We start from the raw sequence: 20941 nt of genomic DNA, 5'->3' as shown, positions 1-20941 counted from the left end.
CATGTGGGAGCTGGCCACTGGAGCGATGCTGAGAGTAAATTCAAGAGCAGCAGTCAGAAGAAAGAAAAGATGCTTCCTCTGGAGTCCTCTGCCACTCGGCACACATCGAACCAGGTATCTATCCCACACTGGCTGCAGATATTTTTAGAAAGTGCATTGTCGGGACTCCATGAATTATTTATGCCTCTGATGCACGTTTATCTTCGACCTCTGCGACACCTGCATGCAGCCACTGCGCTCGTTACACGACGGGGTCAAAATTCAGCCTAGAGTGTAATCCAACGCTCTCTCACTCTCTCGCACTATCTCTCGGTCTCCCTCTGACATACGCACACAACCACATGCAGCACACACACACACACAATATTGTGCTCCATAAGTGCTCTCAGACGTTGTATGAAACATGTGCAATCCGATAATAGCGATTGGTGATCTTCTTGGTGTCCATAGAGAGCAGTCATTCAGAACCTAAAGCATTCAATAGGCAGTCCAAGGCAGTGGTCAAGAGCACATACATGCATGCATACTATACACACAACACATACACACGCACACACATACATACATACCATGCATACACACAGACATAATGTACATAGAACAGTCACGTTCGACGTTTTATGCTTCTGCTTGCTTGTAATCTCCTCTACGGATCCCCTTCCCGGATCCAGCAATGAAGGCCAATCTGCCCCCTGAACATGGTCTCAGGCGATGTGCCATTGGTTAGTTTTCAGCTCGAGCCAGATCCCCCCTCCCCCCGGCCAATCAGGGGGTTCCGCTTCCTCCCAACTCCCCCCCCCCCCCCCCCCGCCCCCCCACGCACTCAGTCGGGGAAGTGCTTCCTGAGCAGGTCGGCCTGCCACATGTACTTCCTCTCGGGGAAGCTGTCGGGGATCTTGATCTTGCGGAAGTCCCGGATGCACTTGTCCATCTCCTCCTCGGCCGTCAGCTTCTCCTTGGCCGGACGCTTCTTGCAGGTGCTGGTGTCGCGCGAGCTCGCCGTCAGCGTGCGCAGCAGGTCGCTCTTCCGCCGCTGCTCCGACTGCTGCAGGGCCGCCACGGGGCCCTTCTTCGGGGGCCGGTCCAGCGTCTGCACGTGGGCGTGGGGGTGGGCGTGGGGGTGGGAGAGGGGCTGGCGGCTCACCGGGCCGCAGATGACCGTGCCCTGCGGGGAGCCGGCCTCGGATTGGCTCCCGGAGCTGGAGGTGGAGAGCTCGTTGGAGGAGGTGCCGCTCTCGCCCTTGCCCTCGCCGCCCTTGTGGTGCTTGCAGCAGCAGTCGCACGCAGGCGAGGACCAGCGAGAAGGGCCGCCTGGGGGGGGAACACAGAAAGCAGAGCCTCGTTAGAAACACAGAAAAGACCTCGTTAGTACGTCCCCAGTCTGTCAAAGGGAACGGAACCGTCGGGACGAACAGAACCCCCCCCCCCCCCCCCCCCCCCCCGCTTACAACGACGGCAATTCAATTCTGCATGTGGACGTCGAGACGGGGAGTTGTCTGAAGTCGGTGCGGATGGTTTTCGACGAGACGCGTGTATGTTTCCCTGTGCTGTGAGAGAGGCGACTCGCCGTGAGATGGAGTCCTCTGATGTGAAAGCCTGTGACTAACCCTGTGTTTGAACATGCTGCAGCCAGACAAGCATCCCACCAGCACAGACGCCCCTCTGTAAATTTCCGTTGACATTTACCCATTGTTTGCATGCTAGCCTCTGTAACTGTGTGTGCATGTGCACAGTCTGTGTGTGTGTGTTTGTGTTTGACAGCCTCAAGTCGCATAATCCTCCAAAAGTAGCGTGTTATGTAACAGATCGTCACACAAACACTTGTTATATTGGATAGCATGGAACAGAACTGTTCAGGCCTTCTCGGCTGTAGCTTAATAGGAAGACAACTCAAAGCCAAATCAGTACATCATCTTGTGTGACCGAAATGCAACGTATTTACGTTTCATGGCAAACTCTTTCAAAATGGATAAAACATCTAATGCTGACGTATTCTTCTCCTGTTTGGTTAGGAGGCCTACATTTATCCATTGTGTTTGCTTATGGAGGACTACATTTCCCAAGGACTATTTCCCAGGACTATCTTCCTAGACATGCCTGCTGCAAGTTCAATGTTCAGGTTCGCCCTTTTCATGCACGGTTTGGCATTTCCTATTGGGGTGGAGCACTAACAAAGATCTCTCTTGTCAACCTGACAGCGGTGGTGTTTATCTAGACGTTATGTACTGCGGAAGAGGTCTCAGATTGTTGTACGACCTCATTCCTGCTCTCCTCTGCAGCAGTTGGTCCACCGCCAACCCTGTACAGAGGGTGAATGAAATCGAAATCGGAATCGTTCACAATTCATTAGGTTCGGTAGGAATCCAGCGAGGCCTGCGATTCATTTCAGCTTGACTTAACTATAAATGGACAGTGAAAAGAACGGTGCCCCAACAGTGAATGTCCACAGACCGTCAAGAACTCTTGACAGAAGCCAACAATCCCTCACAGCCACACAGCGGCTCCTTAATGAGATTACCGGAAGACACCCGGGTACAACTTCCCCCTTCGTCCTCCTTCCACCCTGACAGGAACCATCGCCTTTTATTTACGTGTCCGGGCAAGGCTCCCGGAATTAATTTGTGTCACTCAGCGTGAAACGGGGGAACCTTTGATCAATGAGCCGCGTCCTCATAATTGGCGCCGTGAAAAATGGGGACGTGGACGTTCAACGACGACTGGCTAAATGTGCCAAGTGGCCAATTTCCGAAATTGTCGGAACAAAACGAACGGGGTAGACAGAAGGAGCTGTGCCGACATAATGAGGGCGGCATTGTGACGAGCGCGCGTTCGTTCTACGGCCTTAGCCTCGTTCGTCTCCCGCCTGTCAGCCGGCGCCACGCCTATGTTGATGGACACAGAGGACTGGGACGCTCGCCGCCAAGGACACGGCACACACACACACACCTTTTCCCCTGACTTCCCCCTCCCGAACGGGGCTAATGAATAACTGCCAGTCTCCATCGAATGACGGTCGCACGCACAAAAGTGGTGAATCTGAACGATGATGACGTGCTAGAGTCCTTTCCTGGATCCATTTGCCAACCTTCGTTCGTTTAAACCAAAGCCATGTACTGACATGTGCTATGCGTGTGTAGTGTAGGGGGTTAAATATTGGCCAAACAGTGTCACCACATGGATGTCAGCCCGTTGCTCCGATAGAGATCAGTACAGTACAATACAATACATGTAGATGGCACATATTAGCCGTCATATCACACCACACAGCACATACATTCAATCCAATCAGTGTGTTACGACTTGCAACAGTCACCAAGCACATTTAAACGCCATGAATGTTCCATCTGCTGGTCATCTACTCCGGTAAACGAACTTTGGTCCAATCCTTTGTGAACATACCGGGACATAGTTAGCTCATCTAAGACTGGATCACATTAGACAGGGTAAATATGTAATGTCTTAATACCAAGGCTTATGTCTGGCATGCATATGGATTCACGTCTCTCCGGGCCTGTCCAGGTCCTCTGTGTGGGTGTGTGTGTGTGTGTGGGTGTGTGTGTGTGGGTGTGTGTGTGTGTGTGTGGGTGTGTGTGTGTGGGTGTGTGTGTGGGTGTGTGTGTGTGTGGGTGTGTGTGTGTGTGTGGGTGTGTGTGTAAGAAAGAGAGAGAGAGCGAGAGAGTGCGAGTTTGATTGTCGTCAATCCTATAATCCTCCGAGAGTGACTCTATGTAGCTTGCGTCACTTAGCAGCCTCGATGCAACAAGGACAGGCACCACGGGGCTCTATGGTCTGCAGTGTATGTGTGTTTGTGTATGTGGGAGTCAGGTGGCTGAGCGGTTAGGGAATCGGGCTAGTAATCAGAAGGTTGCTGGTTCGATTCCCCGGCCTTGCAAAATGACGTTGTGTCCTTGGGCAAGACACTTCACCCTACTTGCCTCGGGGGGGAATGTCCCTGTACTTACTGTAAGTCGCTCTGGATAAGAGCGTCTGATAAATGACAAAATGTAAATGTAATGTAAATGTAGAGGAGTCATATAATGCAGTGTCTTGTGTTACACTTGTATATAAAGCTGTGACGTTTCAAGGGGACTTTGTCCACACACACACTCCTGCTAGTCTCTCTGAGCACTAATGTATCGATCTCAGAGGGGAGAAGTTTGAAGAGAGACTTCAAACCCTCTCCGACATCCTCTGCCACACACACACTTAGAGACAGCCTTCTGCCTGCCACAGAACAGTCTGATCAATCCCCTACTCCACCTTGCCCTGCTCCTTCATCCAGCAGCCCATCCATCTCCCTCGCCCCTCCATCCATCTTTTCCCCGCCCGCCAGCCATGTCCACGTGTCAGAGCGCCGGTGGAGGTGAGCGGTCGGCGGCTCCTAGATTGATTCCCGTGGCGACGCGGAGGGGCGGCTGTAGCGGGGCGATCGAGGGGAGAAAGACAAACAAACGTGTGTGGAACTAAAACCCACCCCCCCCCCCCCCCCAAAAAAAAACACACCAAATAAGGCCTCCCCCTTTGCTGTCATTTTGGCTTTCATATTGCCACGTCGCAAACCGCCGACTCACCGAGTCTGAATAGGCTGAATGAGTGCTCCTCATTTGGGGGAGGAAGCTGTGAGTTTACTGGATTTGTTTGTAACGGCTTCAACCAAATTCGAAATGTCGTTCTCTAAGCTTTTAGCTGACCGCACATTTCCCCTGTATATTTTCCGTTTGCTCCCTATTGTTAAACAGAAGGCCAATAACCGTGAGTATTACATCTCCAATCTCAAAGGGCTGTTTAAGTACAAATGTACTGTCAAATTTATATTCAGCGGTGTGTTTTCAGCGCAAAGTGGTAGCGCGACGTTCATAAGCATATTTGGCATTACCACGGTGCAGAGGGATACATCCTGTATTCATGGGTTGCACAGCCACCAGATACAATTACAGTGGAGAAATTGTTCAAATAATCTGCACGGGCTTCTTGCAAAAACAAGCTCTCTGACGTCAGCCATTCTTGGTGTGTGTGTGTGTGTCTGGACATTGTGTGTCTGTGTGTGAAACTGGGTGCTTACGGGGTGTACGATGTGCGCGACGGTGTTCGAGCGCGCGCCGGCGTGCGATCGTCTCCCGAACGCGCCGCAGCCCAGTGGCGTGCCTCGGCGAGGAGCCGCTCCCGTCCCGTGTGGCGGGCCTCTGGGCATCTGGGAAACAGACCCCCGTTCAGGGTGCTCTTTCCCCCCCCCACTGCGCTCCCTCTGCCTGTCATCCAGACTTAAGCTTAATTAGACACATCTATTTCCAGTTCTAGGGAGCGCGTGAGAGAGAGTATTGTTCGCTTTGAGTTTACATATCGGGCTGTAAACTCATTTCGAGTGACCGGTCTCGGGTAAACTGGGCCAATTAGTGGTGTGGATGTATCGCGGCTGCTGGTCTTCTTCTCAACAGCATCCGTTCCGTGCTCACCCATGCTTTTCCCCCCGACCTTACACGCCCTGCCCGAGAACTACCCCGACAGCTCTGCACCTTATCGAGTCATACTGATGCAACCGGCCAGGGACTAGTTCATCAGCCGGTGCCCCTGTGACAGCAAGATTTGTACCCCCTTGTGGCCCGACTAAATGTAGAGCCTGAATAATTATAAACTTCTTTTGGTCTTTTGCCTGCTAATTCCTGCAATGCAGTGAAGAAAACTGTAGGACAACAATCATGTTTAATGTAACTTGCCCCCCCCCCCAGTTGAAATGGTCGATAACCTCCCTTAGACTACTTTAGGGTCTATTTGATGCATTCGATCCAGACTCTACTGTCTTTCATCCTCTTCTAGTGCACCCGTCCGCCTGTCAAGATAGCCCTGACTGTAGACACTATTCCAATGGCATGCCGTGGCAATGGCAGAGACGCTGCCCCAGGCCCTGACATACAATAGACACAACACCCAGGCCAGGGTAAACACTAGCGTGGCATTGCCGGAATCTACCGAGAATCACTCGAGTCCTATTAGTCCCTGTGTCCCATGGAATTCTCCCCCCCCCCCCCAGGTGTAGAGCAGAGTTGGAGTCACAACTCTAAGATTTAAATGACCCCCCCCCCCCCCACACATCCCTTCATCTTTTCCATCAACACTGTTGACTTGTGATGATTGCTACTGTGAAAAGAACTTGCCAAAGCTGAAGCGTGCTCGATTCCAATGCAAACACATGCATCCACACACAGTCCAGGGCGGAATTAGGAACTGATGATCTCTCCACAAATGCCGTGCGCTAATCTGCAAACAATAGCATGGTCGTAATCAACTGAGGCCGGACCCCTTCCAGCTCCCTCTCTCCCTCTCTCTCTCTCTCTCCCTCTCCCTCTCTCCCTCTCCTGTCTCTCTCTCTCTCTCCCTGTCTCTCACTCTCTCTCTCTCTACCACTCTTTATTTGGCTTTGTGTCAACCATGTTTTATTTATTTTTACCTTCCCTCTCTCTGTTTCACCCTTTCATCCTCTCCCTCTTGCACTGCTCTACTTTTCACTCACTCTCTTCTTGTGTCTCTCTGATTTGTTCCCTTTCCACTCTTTTTTTCCCACCTCTCCACTCGCTCAATCTCATTTTCGTTCTGTCTTCTCTGTTTCTCTGTTTCCAGCCTCCTCTCTCTCTCTCTCTCTCTCTCTCTCTCTCTCTCTCTCTCTCTCTCTCTCTCTCTCTCTCTCTCTCTCCACCGTCTCTCCCTCCCTCTCCTGCCCTTTCCCCCATTTGCTGCCTCTTCCTCCTTTCCCTCTGATAGCAGCTCCTCTCTCTCCGCCTTTTTCACTCTGGGGTCTCCTTGTCTCCTGTCTCCTCGCTCTCCGTCACCTGTCTCTTCTGCCTCTGTGTGTCCTGCCTCATCTGCCTCAGTCTCCAGTGTCCTGTCTCCTCTGCCTCAGTCTCCAGTGTCCTGTCTCTTCTGCCTCTGTGTGTCCTGCCTCGTCTGCCTCAGTCTCCAGTGTCCTGTCTCCTCTGCCTCCGTGTGTCCTGCCTCGTCTCCCTCGGTCTCCAGTGTCCTGTCTCCTCTGCCTCCGTGTGTCCTGCCTCGTCTGCCTCAGTCTCCAGTGTCCTGTCTCCTCTGCCTCCGTGTGTCCTGCCTCGCCTCCCTCCGGAACCTTTCCTCGCAGCGGTCAGCGTGGCTCAAAGCGAGGACATGGCCCCTCAGGGCCACGGCACCCTTCTCCTTCTCCTTCACCTTCACCCCTTCTCTTTATCCTCCCCCGCCCTCCTCTTCCCCCTCATCCTCACGTGTCTCCGGGCATCTCTTACAGACGGCCCACGCCTGCACGGCCATCAAAGCCGTTTCTCTCTCGGTCCCCCCCCCCCCCCCCCCTACCGGACAGCGAACACGCCGGCACGGCCACGGAGTCATCCCTTTCTCTCTCTCTGTCTCTTCTCCTCTCCCCTCTCTCCCCTCTCTCTCTCTCCCTCCGTCTATGTCTCTCTCTCGACGGGGCTCGTGGACGGTGGACATGATGGCTTCGCTCGTCGGGCTTCTCCATCCGCTTCAGCGCAGTGGCAAAGTGTCGATGCTGCATTCAGAGTGTCAACTCGTCGCCGTAACGACAGGACCTCCCCCCCCCCCCCCCCCCCCTCACCCAGCATCCAGTGATAGATGGGGACCCGGTGATAATGGATGCCTCTGGCACTAGCTCCAGTTGTATCTCCATCCCTCCCTCCCCGCCACCTCCTCCACCTTCCTTTTTGTAATGAAAACAATTGACTTGGCCGTTTGCGCTTCCTGGAGAGGAAGGAGAAGAGGAAGAAAAGCCTTCCAAGCCGTCGGCATCTCAGAGATACGCTCCTTTCTAAAGGCAGCGGGACTGAAAGGTGTCAGATCAATAGGCTGTATCGGACTGAAATCCTCCTGTTATCTCTCATTCTCTCTCTCTCCCACTTTCTGGTCACCTCTCCCTCTAATCTCTTTATCTGTCGTACGATCTGTTCCTTGCTCCTTCACTCTGTTCCCCTCACTTTACCTATTCCCCTTTTTTCAAACTTGATTGGCCCCCTCCTCCCTGTCTCCCCTCATTTGTCCCCTCTGCAGTTCCATGTCTTAAAAGATGCTTATCGGAGGATTTTTTTTAAGAAGGGATCCGTGCAGCTGTGTGTCCAGCTGCATGAATCAGATCTCGGTCGGTCAGTCAGTCTGTCAACCAGTCATAGTTTAGACCGGGCTAGGCTGGGCTGGGCTAGGCTGGGATAACCTGAGCTAGCCTGATATAAGACTGACTGGCTGGCTAATTGAGTTGGCTACTTTAAACCATTCTATATCACTGTTTTTGACTATCTCTGTGGCTGTACAGACAGCAGTTGGCCTGATGCTCTTAAAGCCTTGTGGTTCCGGCGACTGTCAGTGTTTCTTCAAACAGCGCTTTGAATGAACCTTCTCTTCTCTCCTCTACATTACCCTGACTTGAATGGGGTAAAGAATTGTTGAACGTTAGCTTTGGTTTCTAGTTCACTCGTTTCTTTTTTTGGATTTTGACACGTTGGCAAGACGTGTCATCAGTCAGCAGTTTAATTGTCCTCCATCACTAAAAAGAACTTATTGATGGTTACAACAGTGGAATAAACTTTAAATGAATGAAATGAGAGCCTAAAAAAGATGAAGTCAACTTGAAGCGTTTAGTCCCTCGGGATTTCAATGTGGGATGGACACTCTGCCAGATGCTGCTACCGTCGCAAAAACACGGCTTCCCAACAGCCGCTTGAAAACTCACAAATCCCTGTCACAACAGGCCGTGCGGGAAGGCTTCCAGCGTTCACTCACGTGACTGCGCTCACGTGAGTGAGTCACAAAGGATGGCACGCGCGCCCCCTGAACCCCTCCGGACCGAAGGATGGATAAAGAACGGAATACATTTGCGAACTTCACAGAGCCGATGACGCTGGGCCTCCTCTGTTCTCGTCCTGGCACGCTCGCCAGAACGCAGGCCTTGAGAGTCAGACGGCGCTGGGAACAGTCTGGGAATCAATGTACCGGCTCCCAGGGGCCTCATTACGAACAGTGCATGCTGGGTAGGATGGAAGGCAAACGGCTCTGAGAATGTAGGACACACACATGCTCGCACAGACACACACACACGCACATATTGGATAAGACAGTATGGTAATTCAGCTTCAAATAAAGACGTGTTGGTAAGCTTACTGCTGTGACTTAAAGGGTGTGCGCATATGAATGCCTCAAGTTAAGACCAAGGGAGACAGAAGGAGCTTGGCAATGTCCGTGCAATTGTGTTTAGATGTACTGTGCCTCAAAAGCCGATGTGGTTAATTGAATTCTCAATATTTAGCACTGCACAGTTTTTTTCAGTTCCCCCCCCCCCCCCTTTGGCAGTATTAACACTATTAAATTTGATACAAGCTCCTTCTGCGCCTGTTCGATGAGTTGGAAACGGAGTCAATGAATGTGTGTATCTAGGGGAAGTGTAAGTGTGAGTGTGTGTGTGTGTGTGTGTGAGAAAGAAAGAGAGAGTTGGATCATTATGTATGACAACTTTGGTAATCATAACACTCACACTTGTCTCCGGAGTTTCTTAAAAACGGAATATCATTAAGTTCCCTGGCTTTTCGACACAGCTGACGTATTTGTGTGTCTGTTTGGGAGTTTGTTTGTGTGTGTCTGTGCATGTGTGTGTGCGTACATGCATGCTGGCTTGCGTGTGAGAGTGCGTGTGTGTGTCTCACAGTATACCATAAGGCATTCCATCTCCACTCACAGTGCCTCTGGGAATAGAACTTCCTGTACCCAAATGGAACGTGTCTCCACATCTTCTTCAGAGAGAATTCGGAATGTTAGATTAGGAATGTTCCGGTCACGATGACGAAAAACAACATTGTGCGGCACCTGTGGGGGGGTCAAGAGACCTCACACCCTGATACAACACGACCACCGACAATCAACAATATTCAGTGTGCTTCCAACGATTTCCAACAAAGTAGGCCTCTATTGTACATGCACACCCACCGGCCGCCCCTATCGATAGACTTAAGTGTCTTCTGTGTCCTGCAGGTCTTCTGTGGACAATACCCTCCCTCTCAGGAGCACCTCGCTCATTCTACCGCGAAGAGAAAGTAACACGTTCAGCGGATGGGGGGGGGGGGGGGACATAGAAGTGTGGCAGGTGCAAGACCAGTTCGACGATCGACCCAAATGGGTGGTTTGTCATTCGCTGGGGAGGTGGGGGTTTGAAGGCAAACGGTCATCCTTGTCGTAACGCGGCCTCCATCTGGAGAGTTCCGCCTCTCTGTGCGCCTTCAAGGGTCTCTCTGGGCTTCATAAAAAAATAAAAAAACAGGATAACTTGTTTCTGTTTCACCGGCAAACCGTGGTTGGGTTTACTGGTGCGTGGCTGGGGGGGGGGGGGGCTCTCTCCTGGTTTGTTTTATGCCTTTCCATTTGCGAAAGAATGTCAGCCCTGGAAGGCTCGTCAAGTCTGCGAGTGCGGGAGGAAGCAGATGCCGACGAGCCATAAAGGTAGACGGGTGTGTAAGAGGCGATCGCCGTGGAGACGCACGGCTGAGAACAGCTGCCGCTCCCCTTGACAGACACTCCGAGCGCGGCGCGGCCCAGCGCGGCGCTGCGTGACAGCCCCGCTGGAAAAAGTGCTCTCCCTTCTCACGCAGGCTACCGGATGCTGACGCTCCTGGTCTCTATTCTGGCCCTCAGCCAATCCCCCGCCCCCCTCCCCCCAAATCCCCTTATCGCCTCTTCACCCACGTTTATCTCGTTTCCTCCCTTCGGTTTCATCGGTAAATGTTTTGGACCGGAGCCAAAACTTACCTCCCCCATCCAAATGTTGTTGTTGACTTCTTTAGGAGACATCCATATCAATATCGCAGACAGTTCCCTTCCAGCTAAACTTCCCTTCCTAATAGTGTCCCTGCCTCGACCTAAGTGATCGCGGAGGAGATGGATGGAGGCGCGATGCTAAATGACGTGTCACGCCCTCGGTTTTTCGACTGCCGTGGAAGAGCCCCTCTAGTCCACCCTCCATAGTTAGCCCAACGTAAATAGGGCCGCGGTCCATTTGTCACGGTTAGCGTGTTATGGTTCTCCCCCCCCCCCCCCCCCGACTTGCTGAGGGACTTGGATTTGTCAACTTCTCCTCCACGTCTCTGTCAATCGTGAGCAGAAAGGTAAATCGATACCACTGCTTTCTGAGCCAATTGTCTTCTGCGTGCCCAATCCCCTCCCCAAATGATTCATCACGACTTGGGACTGAATGTTCTGCTGTGTTTTGTTTCGAGCTTTTTTTGGGGGGGGACTTGGAATATCTTTCGAGAAAGTTGCTGGATAGGTAGATAGATGGGTCTTCCAGAGAAACTTCTTCTGATAAGGAGCCAGAAGAGCACATTTAGTCAAATTAAAAACGCTGCCTTTAATAATTTACGGACTGCAGACATCTCCGACTCTATTTTGAGGCCCTATTTCGGAGTGAAATGCGGACGAATCGCTCTTGGAAAAAAGTCTGTGGGATTGAGAATTAATCATACTATTTCCTTATTGGCATCGTCATCATCATCATCTTCAAGCAGCCACCCGCAGAAGAGATCTGTGGATGTGTCTAAATCCTTCATTTTCATCTCAAACTGACTGTTGTCATTATGCAATGTGCCATTTAGATTTTTTTCTATCAAACACCCCAGAACAAGACGATACACAGAATGTCAGCATTGACAAGAAAATAAATTGAAGGACAAGAGGTTGTCTCAGAAAATGGAAATGATACCCCCCCCCCCCCCCCCCCTTATTTACCTGGTATCAGATAGCCAGTCACTTTCACGAAATTGCACTGACACCGCTAAACCCTCCGTCACTGAAGTGTCACACGCGTTCTGCAAAAAGACCATTTGGAAAAACTGACGGAATCTACTGACAATGAGTTGAGCTACTAGTATTGCGTCCATGTTCTTGCGTTGACTTAGAATCACAATCTCATGCATGACATGCAAATATATGAGGGTGCTTTCTTGGTCTAATGGTTGACTTGAGATCCATCACATTTAGATCCATCAAATATTTTTTTTTCCACTCCACATAAACTTACTGGTCTTTAACTGGCCCAGATCTCTGTTGGGTCCTGGTTTAACATGGTGATCTCTCTCCTCAGTTCCCTGGTTCTAGTCTGGTGGTCTCTCTAGTCTGATGGTCTCTCTGCTGGTCTCCAGGTCTGACTTCCTGGTCTCTCTGTTTTGTGTTCTGGTCTAGCTTGGTGGTCTGCTCTGCTCTATTGAACTCGGAATATCCTAAAAGGCATTTATTCGAATCCACCAATTAGAAGGAGTCTGTGGAAGAGCCTTCAAGGCCCCCTCTGGTAGAGTCGGCCTAAGTTTCTCCTCTCCCCCAAACTCCTCAACGCTGGATTCATTAGCATAGCGGGCAGAGAGCCAATTATTTGGTATTACAAACGTCTGACTAAAGGGCTTATACCTAGCAAGGTACATGTCCTTGTTAATCACACTAGGATCAGCCAGACTGAGTTAAACTTAGCACCTCTAAATGATTCACAGCGTGATCATCAAAATGCTCTGGAGTTAGATTGAGGAGAGAGACAGGATGTGGTGGGATGAGGGGTGAAATCAAAGCCCAGACAGGCAGGCAGGCAGGCAGACAGCAGTGGTCCGTCTGTCTGTCCGTCCTTCCAGACGGATATATGAGACGGCTTACTGGACCCAGGCACTGTGACGTTGATGGACAGGCTGATATTGCCTCCTAATCTTTCTTTCTCTCTCTCTCTCTCTCTCTCTCTCTCTCCTCTCTCTCTCTCTCTCTCTCTCTCTCTCTCTCTCTCTCTTTCTCTCTCTCTCTCTCTCTCTCTCTCACTCAGATTAGTCTGCAGGCTGTCCTCCGCCTCTCCTGGTCTGTAACCATCCTCAGCTTCTTTCCCTGCAATCATTCCTCAACTCCCTCTTTTGTTTGATCTATCCTGAACACATACACAACCACACTGAGCCCTCGCACACGCCCACACACACTGCCCCCTCCCACACACACACACACACACACACACACACACACACACACACACACATACACACACTGATTCCTATAATCAGTTCCTTAGATCAAACACCGCAGCTTGGTAGAAGGACAGTACAAGGACAGAGCGTCGCAATAAATACGCAGATTACCAGTTCAACAGTGAGGAAATACAGTACGTGGCAATATGTGACAAAGTGTGGCATACAAACAAAACAACCTCCCATTTACCACCCTTTACCTTCACCACCCAAAAATTGGTATATATCCATCGATGGAGCTTCCCCTTTGACTTGTTTGTTTTTGTACCTTCTTTTTTCCCGACTGTTGTTGCATTTTGCTTTGTTTTCTCCATTCCTGTGACCTGATTTAGGCAGTGACCTGGTTCTGTAAAATGAATATCTTCCCCAACCAGAATATTGAATAGAGATGAGCCAGAGAAGTGGAAAATAACACAGCAGCTCTCACCGCTATGATTCTAGCACCAGTGTGTGAGCGTGTGTGTATGTGTTGTGTGTGTGCGTGTGTATGCGTGTGTATGTGTCAGAGACAGAGTAGAAGGAACGTGGGTGAGACGAAGGGAGCCCAAAAAAATCACAGAAGCCTTCCCAGAGTGCTTTGCGTGTCTATAAAGTAGAAAAGGTGGATAGAAGGAAAAAAAAGGGGATCTATTTGTTCTAGTGGAGGAGATGAAAGGTGCCTCTTCCTCCGTTGTTCAGTTTGGTGGTGGTGTCGTCTCGGGTCAGGCTGTGTGGGTGGTCTGGAAAGACGGGTGTGCATTTCTGTGTGTTCGCCCATTTATCTCTGTTTCCTTCACGCACCGAGCTGGTCGTATTCAATAATGACAGTTATGTGTGAGACCTAGGTCAGTAATCCTGTTGGGTGGTTGAATTAACTCGCCTTAATGGACCAAAAGACCAGAGCTGGCTGAAGAAAAGACAAAAAACATTACAAATAATTCCCTTCCTCTTGAGAGTCCCCTAAGATGACACGCTAATGTGCTAATGGGGCATTGCTGGAACCTTCCCTAAACCACTGCTCGACACTAGACATGACATACCGTATTCTTTTTAAGACTGCTCTTGAATATGCACGGCATGAGATGAGTCGCATTAACGGGATCCGTTTCATTGAACAGGCAACCAAACGACTTATGTCTGACCGGTGTGCCCTGCTTATCCAAGAAGCTATTCGCAATTTGGTTTCAATGCAACAGCTAGAACAGGACCATAAAGACCTATCCAGTCGATAACTGATTGTATCTATATCTTCGTAATGAGAGTCTTCCAAAATGGCTACCATCATCCCGATGCTCCTAAAGTAATAAGTGACACGGAACACCTGAGGTGCACTTGATTTAGTCTGCCCTTTGTGCAGAAGGTGCTCCTCTGGGGCATTTGTATTGGAGCTTGTCTCTACATTGTGCTGTTTCACCGCCAGGCGGGAACAGTGACAATGTCAAAATGACCTCCTTTTTATTTATTTTATCGCCGCAGGGGGTGAAGGGACCGAGGAAACTTTTCAACTGGCCCAATCCCTCAGCTTGCCGGTGATGAAAGCCAGCTTAACCACGTCCAATTTGGAGCGGACGAGCTAGCCGGGAGCATTAGGTGCGTTTCCACCTAGCTATTAGCGCGTGCGCCTAGCCACGCAATCTTGGCGGCGTGTCCCTCCTCACTGTTCCAGCTAGCGTAATGGCCTGTCCAGCATCACTCGCTGTGAAACGCCGTACGGATGAAGACTGCCTCCTGGAGCGCCGAGCACGTAGGCCAACGCATATCAGTCTTGCTACCGTGGTAACATTCTGGGTGTGAACACACAGGATATGGGGAACAGAGACAATGAAAGGTTTTATGTGGTGAGTTAGGGTTTGGGGAAAAAACCTCAAAAGAATGGAAATACACCCCCACAAAAAAGACATGCTTATCTCCCTCTAGTACAGAACTTCTAGGAGCTTGCAGAGAACTTCAGAGTTTTTCATAATTCTACACACAGTCTGTGTGTGTGTGTGTGTGTGTGTGTGTGTGTGTGTCTGTGTGTCTGTGTGTGCATGCGCTCAAGTGTGTGTGTGTGTGCTTGTGTGTGGGCGTGTGCATCCGTGCGTGCGTGTGTGAAGAAGCGCTTTCATATTTATGATGGCGGGCACTGGAGCAGCCCCATTCAGTCACTAGAGAGACCTGGCTCCATCAGTCCTTTGACCTGTTGGAGGTAATGAGGCGTCGCCTCGCACCGCAGCTCCCTCTAACCCTCCTGCCTCCATCTCCCCTGCCTCCTCCCGCCATCTCCCCTGCCTCACCCATCCGTCTTTGCTGATGCCTCCCTCCCTCCATCCCTCCCTCCATCCATCCATCCAGACCCCCGCCCCGCCCGCCACATTGTTTCCCCTCGCCCTTCTCTTTTTCTCCACCAGCCACTAACCCCACCCTCCCTCCCCTCCCCACATCCCTCCCTCCCTCCACCTCAGCCCATCCATTCATCTAACCATCTCTCGCTCCTCCCTCCATCCCTCCACTAGCCTCACCCCCCATCCCGACACCCCATTCCTCGCTCCCTCCATCTCTCTCGCGCAGGGACGTTTGCAGAAGCTGATAACTTATTCAGGGGGAACTCCATAAATCATGTCACCTGAGGCGGGTCGACTAAGGGGATGTGGACTCTCAGGAATCTTCCCACCAAGAACTGACAATTAGCTCCACTATTGACGTCCTGTCTCCATTCTGCTTGGGCCCCGGCGGACGGTGAGGACACTCAGAAGCTCACCCCGTGTGGACAAACACAGACAAGAGGTCGGCATTTCAGATATTTTCATAGCGGGGGGGCTACGGTTAGTCACGCACCCTGAAACGGAAGTTCGACTAAAGCGGAGGAAAAACATCCTCCGGCCAAACGTCGTCCAAGTTGGAGGCGAGTGCTAGCTATCCGCTTGAAAGGCTGGATATATCTGTGGCGGGTTGGTAGGAACTGTTATTTTTGGCCTCGACGTCATTTCACCTATGCCAGCTGTGCTGAGAGGCGCTAGTTGAGATGTCATACAGAAAGGTGACTGCTGATGACCCAAGCAGGGTGGCCCAATCTGATTGCTGTCACGTATCTTGGGGATTTACTCCCTCTTTCGACACGGTGGCGACGAGCTTACTGGCCTCTCCGCGCCTGTCTGCACACCCCGATACAGATGGGAAAACAGACTGGGAGAGAGAGAGTGAGGGAGAGAGAGGGAGAGAGAGAGAGACTGAGGGAGAGAGAGGGAGAGAGAGGGAGGGAGCTGGAGGGAGGGAGGGATGGCGTGGTTTCAGAATGAAAAACAGAAAGGGCTTGCAATGTCGAATTACCTCCTCATCACCAATCTCGCAAACCACCCCCCCCAACCCACCCTCCCCCCCCCCACCCTCCCTCCCCCCACCCTCCCTCCCCCCACCCTCCATCTTTGTCTCTCTTTCGCTCGTCCTCTCTGCTCTCCATCTCTCTCCATCTGCATCTGCAAGATGTCCTGGAAATAGCTCTCGATGCTAAATTATACATGGGGCTGAAAATAGACTGGAAATGACAACTCTCTCCTCTAACTTACTGTCTTGTCGCAACGGATTCTCAGTCGATCAGAACTTGCCGGGGCCCTGGGTGGCCCGGTACATGTGCCTCTGGGTTTACTGTGGTTCCACCATAGAACAAGTGTTCATTGGATGCAATCAGAATAAGCTAAGCTGATACATTGGCATGTGCCACCATATATTATGGTACATTGTATACATTGTATAAGTCGGAGGTATTGCATTGCACTATACATTTCCAGGATATTACCATCTATTTCCATGATATTTCCATTACCTATATTTGCCTTCAGAATGAGCTTAGCTAATGTACGTATATATTGAGATGTGCTACCCTAATTACCTTCCCCGGAAACTGACGGATTACTGGTCGTCCCTACCCTGCCTACTTCTCTCTGAGCTGGGGCCATGCAGGGGGAAGACAGCCCCACATTAACTGCAATTAGGGGGAGGGGGGGCTGGAGGCTTGGGGGGCGGGGGGGGGTGCAGCCAGTGGTGTTTTTGTTTATGTGCATTGCCCCCGCCTCAGCAATTACCACAGAGTGCCTTTCGGAGCGCCCCTCATTAGCAATGCAAACAGTGTTTTGTTCACATGAGCAGAAGAGAGAAGCCCTCAGAAGGGAGGAGTCACAGCCCTGTCTTCATCCCCGCTGGTCTGAGTGGACCAGATACACACACACACAGACACACCCTGAACCCAACCCCGCACACTGACTAAGAGACACACCGCCCCCCCCCCCCGGTTCTGAACAATGCTTCCCGCACATCGGCAGACGAAGACCCAAAATGTTCACGTCTGCACGACGTGGTTCTTCCTGACAGGCACAGACACCGCGAAATCGGGTCCCTGGGTCGCGAGGAAGGACGGTGGGGATGGCGTCACGTGGACCTTCCTGTAGCTGTAGGGCTTTCGTGTACGGCGTAAACGCCGCTGAATTATGCAACTCGTGGAGGTTTTAGCTCATTGTGAGCGAGGGAACCCTGACCTAATGTTCCAGCCTCCGGTCTCGGCCGTCCGCATCGAACACACAGCAGCACAGGCGAGCGAGCCTGAACCGCCAGGAACCAACGCGAACGGAACCATCTGGAAAGACGGCAAGAAAACGTCGCTGCGAAAGGTAACGGGGGGGCGGAAAACGGGATTAGCATTCCCGCGAGCTCGATCCCGAGTCACGAGGGTAAACCAAAACGAAGCATCCACACGCTTGCCAATGACAGGCGATCCTAAATAAACACGTCCACATCAAGAAGGATTGCAAGTATCGCTTCCTGATTCAAACGTACTCTCGGAAGGCCGGTGCCTGCTAACCATATTGCCATGGCGGCAGCCTATAGCGCCATAAAGTATTGTCCCATAAAACTGCTAAACATACAACGAACCCTTCCTTCAGGCTTAGCGAATGTCTGGGCCATCTATCAGTGACTGGCCCGGGCCACGATCAATGGGCTCGACATTTAGGAAATGTAATGAACGGTCCTCCCCTTCCCCTCCTCCAACATTAAAATAACTTTGTGGGAAAACGAGTCACCTCGGAAACGGCGGTATTCTTTCTCCGGGGGGGTGAACGAGGAGAGCGAGGGAAGCAGAGAGGAGGAGAAGTGGGCCGAGATAGCGAAAGGCGGAGAGCGGGCCGTGTGTGTGCCAAACGTGTGTGTGTGTGTGCTGTGTGTGTGTGTACAGAGAGGGAGAGGAGAGAGAGAGACCCACACAAGCGCCACGGGATGAAGGTATTGACTGGCTATAAGACGGAGGCTGCCTGATACTGTGATCCGGCCCCTCAGAGACCGTCTGTTGCTTACCTCTCCAGTATCTCGCCAAGACCAGAGCTCAACTACCGCCAGACCCCCCCACCGGCCGGGTCTCTGTCCAGGGATCGTGGGTTGGGGCTGGGATTGGGGGACTAACCCAGGGCGTGCAGCTGGTATTCTCCACATGGAGGAGCACTGGGGTATCGAAAGTCTGTCTGCCGTCCAGTTGGTGAGAGAATCGAGCCCAGACACAGTTGGGACCCCCCCATTACCCACATCCCTGGGAAGGGGAGGGGGGTTAATGGGTGCAGGGGATTATTTTCGGCAGCACTTGACCCCCCCTCATTTCCTACTGTCTACCGAAGCAATTAGATGAGAGCACTGCGACAACAGGAGGCCCACTCACTACGGGCGGGGGAACTCCACGGGCCCACAAATCACTGTTTATCTAATTGAAACTGTGTCTTTATAATGAAGTTGCTTCTCAGCGACCCGACACAAACGCGCGGGGGGGGGGGGAAGGAGTCCTTGTCTGTATCTCTAGAAGTCAGAAAGTTGCCGGTCCGATTCTCGGCACCGCAGAATGATGTTTGAAGTGCTCCAAGGCACTTCACCCTACTTGCCTCGGGGGAACGTCCCTGTACTTACTGTAAGTCGCTCTGGATACGAGTGTCTGCTAAATGACAAAATGTAAATGTTAAGAGGGCTTTTTTTTAATGAAATACTGTCTGTCTCGGGCTGGGCCCTCAGAGAAGGTTTCCCTGTAGAGGACCGACCCCTCGATGGAGCCGCGGTGCGTACACCATCTCGCTCACGACGACCGCACCGTGCAGGAGCGAGCGGTGGTGTTTTGGATTCCCTGGTGGGAGGTTGGCGGGCTCCAGAGAGAGAAAGGTTGCCCCCCCCCCCCCCCCCCCCCCGACCCTCAATCCACAAGCCCACCCTCCCCGCCCCCCCACCCCTCGTTCCTGTGTCGCCGGGGCGGCGACCGAGTGACAGGCTCGCCGCGGTGAAGCTCCGGGGCTGAGCACTTGTCACGCCGCTGCACGCACGAACCACCACCCCCCACCCCACCCCCCCCACACCTGCGCGCTGCCTCCCCCGTGCCCGCGAGGGGGGGCCGGGCATGAGCTTCGACCGTGCCCAACCGCACCGCGGCTACATGGTGTGCCAGACCCGGGGGGGGCAAGGGGGGCGGGGGGGGGGGGGGGGGGCGGGAGGGGGCGGGAGGAGGGGCGGGAGGGGGGGCTAAGCTGGGGGAGCTGAGCCGCGTTGGCGTGTCGCACTCTGACGGGCGCCGGCGTATCGTCCAACCCGCCCTCGCTCCTCCTCTCCCTGAGCTGACTTCGCAGGCCTGCGGGGAGGGGGAGGGGAGGGGGGGTTGTGCCGTCCATCACGCGCCCTGCTCTTAATTGACATGGTCACATGGGCTCTGAGAGCTGACCGGGGCTGTGAGATTGTCTCCCGGGTTGTTATCGCGACGAGACTCCGCCAGGCTCTCTCTCCTCTCAGGCTCTGACTGCGGAAACAGAAAACTGATCGAGTACGACCGTTATCGACAGTGATTAACGACGGCCTGTGAAGACGCCGTGTCATATCAGCATGTATAAATTAGAGCTCTGCTTTGTCCGCTGTGTGTGTGCGCGCGTTCTGGACGTTTGCGTGTACGTGTATTATTGTGCGTGTATTACTGTGTGGGCGTGTGTGTATTATTGTGTGTGTATTATTGTGTGGGTGTGTGTGTATTACTGTGTGTATTATTGTGTGGGTGTGTGTGTGTTACTGTGTGTGTATTATTGTGTGGGTGTGTGTGTATTATTGTGTGTGTATTATTGTGTGTGTATTATTGTGTGGGTGTGTGTGTGTTATTGTGTGTGTATTATTGTGTGGGTGTGTGTGTATTATTGTGTGTGTATTATTGTGTGCGTGTATTATTATGTGGGCGTGTGTGTACTATTGTGTGTGCGTGTGTGATATTGTGTGTGCGTGTGTGTATTATTGTGTGCGCGCACTGGATTTGTATGTGCCTTCGGGCATTATCGCGTGTGTGTCGTATCAGCGAGCGGGAGGGGCTGGAGTGGCTCTGCGCAGTATCCCGGGGTCAGGGGTCGATGCGGAGCAGATCCATCACTGGGGCCGCAGAGCGCCACGGCGCTGGAGCCCCCCCCCCCCCCCCCCCCCCCCGCTCTCTCAGCCCCCTTGGCTAGCCAGGGCACCCGCATCAGCGTCAAGGCTCCTTAATAGGAATTAGCATAGAAGAGGTGGCCAAGTAATGATCTGCCCCTTCTGCGTAACCCTCCCCTCCCCCCCCCCCTCCCCACCCCCCCTCCCCACCCTTTAAAAGAAAGAGACGTTGCTTACGTCAAACTGTAAGCGGCCCGCATAATGTCCTGGAAATTGACGCGGTAACGCGATGCCTACGACGACGACGTCCAGCGTGCGCGCTGTAATGCGACGAGACAGACTGCTGACCTCTCCAGGCCCTGACACTCAGAGAGAGACACACACGCACGCACACACACCACCGAGCACCTAAGAGGCTACTCGTCTTGACGTGCGACCTCCCCTGCTGCAACATTTACTCTTGCTCAGCACGCATTTAGCGAGGGCTACGGCTTCGCTTGGCATGCGAGGGGCCGGTCCGAATGGATCCGTAAATGATGGTG

The 20941-nt window shown here is 52.3% G+C and overlaps 1 protein-coding gene across 1 annotated transcript in view; it reads right to left on the bottom strand.

The window, feature by feature from the left end:
- Nucleotides 1-823: 823 nt before the first annotated feature.
- The window catches only part of kctd16b (potassium channel tetramerization domain containing 16b), a 34699-nt gene continuing 14581 nt past the window's right edge, over nucleotides 824-20941 (bottom strand). The window contains exon 2 of the mRNA XM_067228635.1: nucleotides 824-1311. Within this exon, the coding sequence (XP_067084736.1) occupies nucleotides 824-1311 (488 nt within the window). The remainder of the gene's footprint in view (nucleotides 1312-20941) is intronic.

Source organism: Osmerus mordax, chromosome 25, assembly GCF_038355195.1.
Source record: "Osmerus mordax isolate fOsmMor3 chromosome 25, fOsmMor3.pri, whole genome shotgun sequence".
NCBI classification, from domain to species: domain Eukaryota; kingdom Metazoa; phylum Chordata; class Actinopteri; order Osmeriformes; family Osmeridae; genus Osmerus; species Osmerus mordax.
This window is presented reverse-complemented; position numbering and strand designations above follow the sequence as displayed.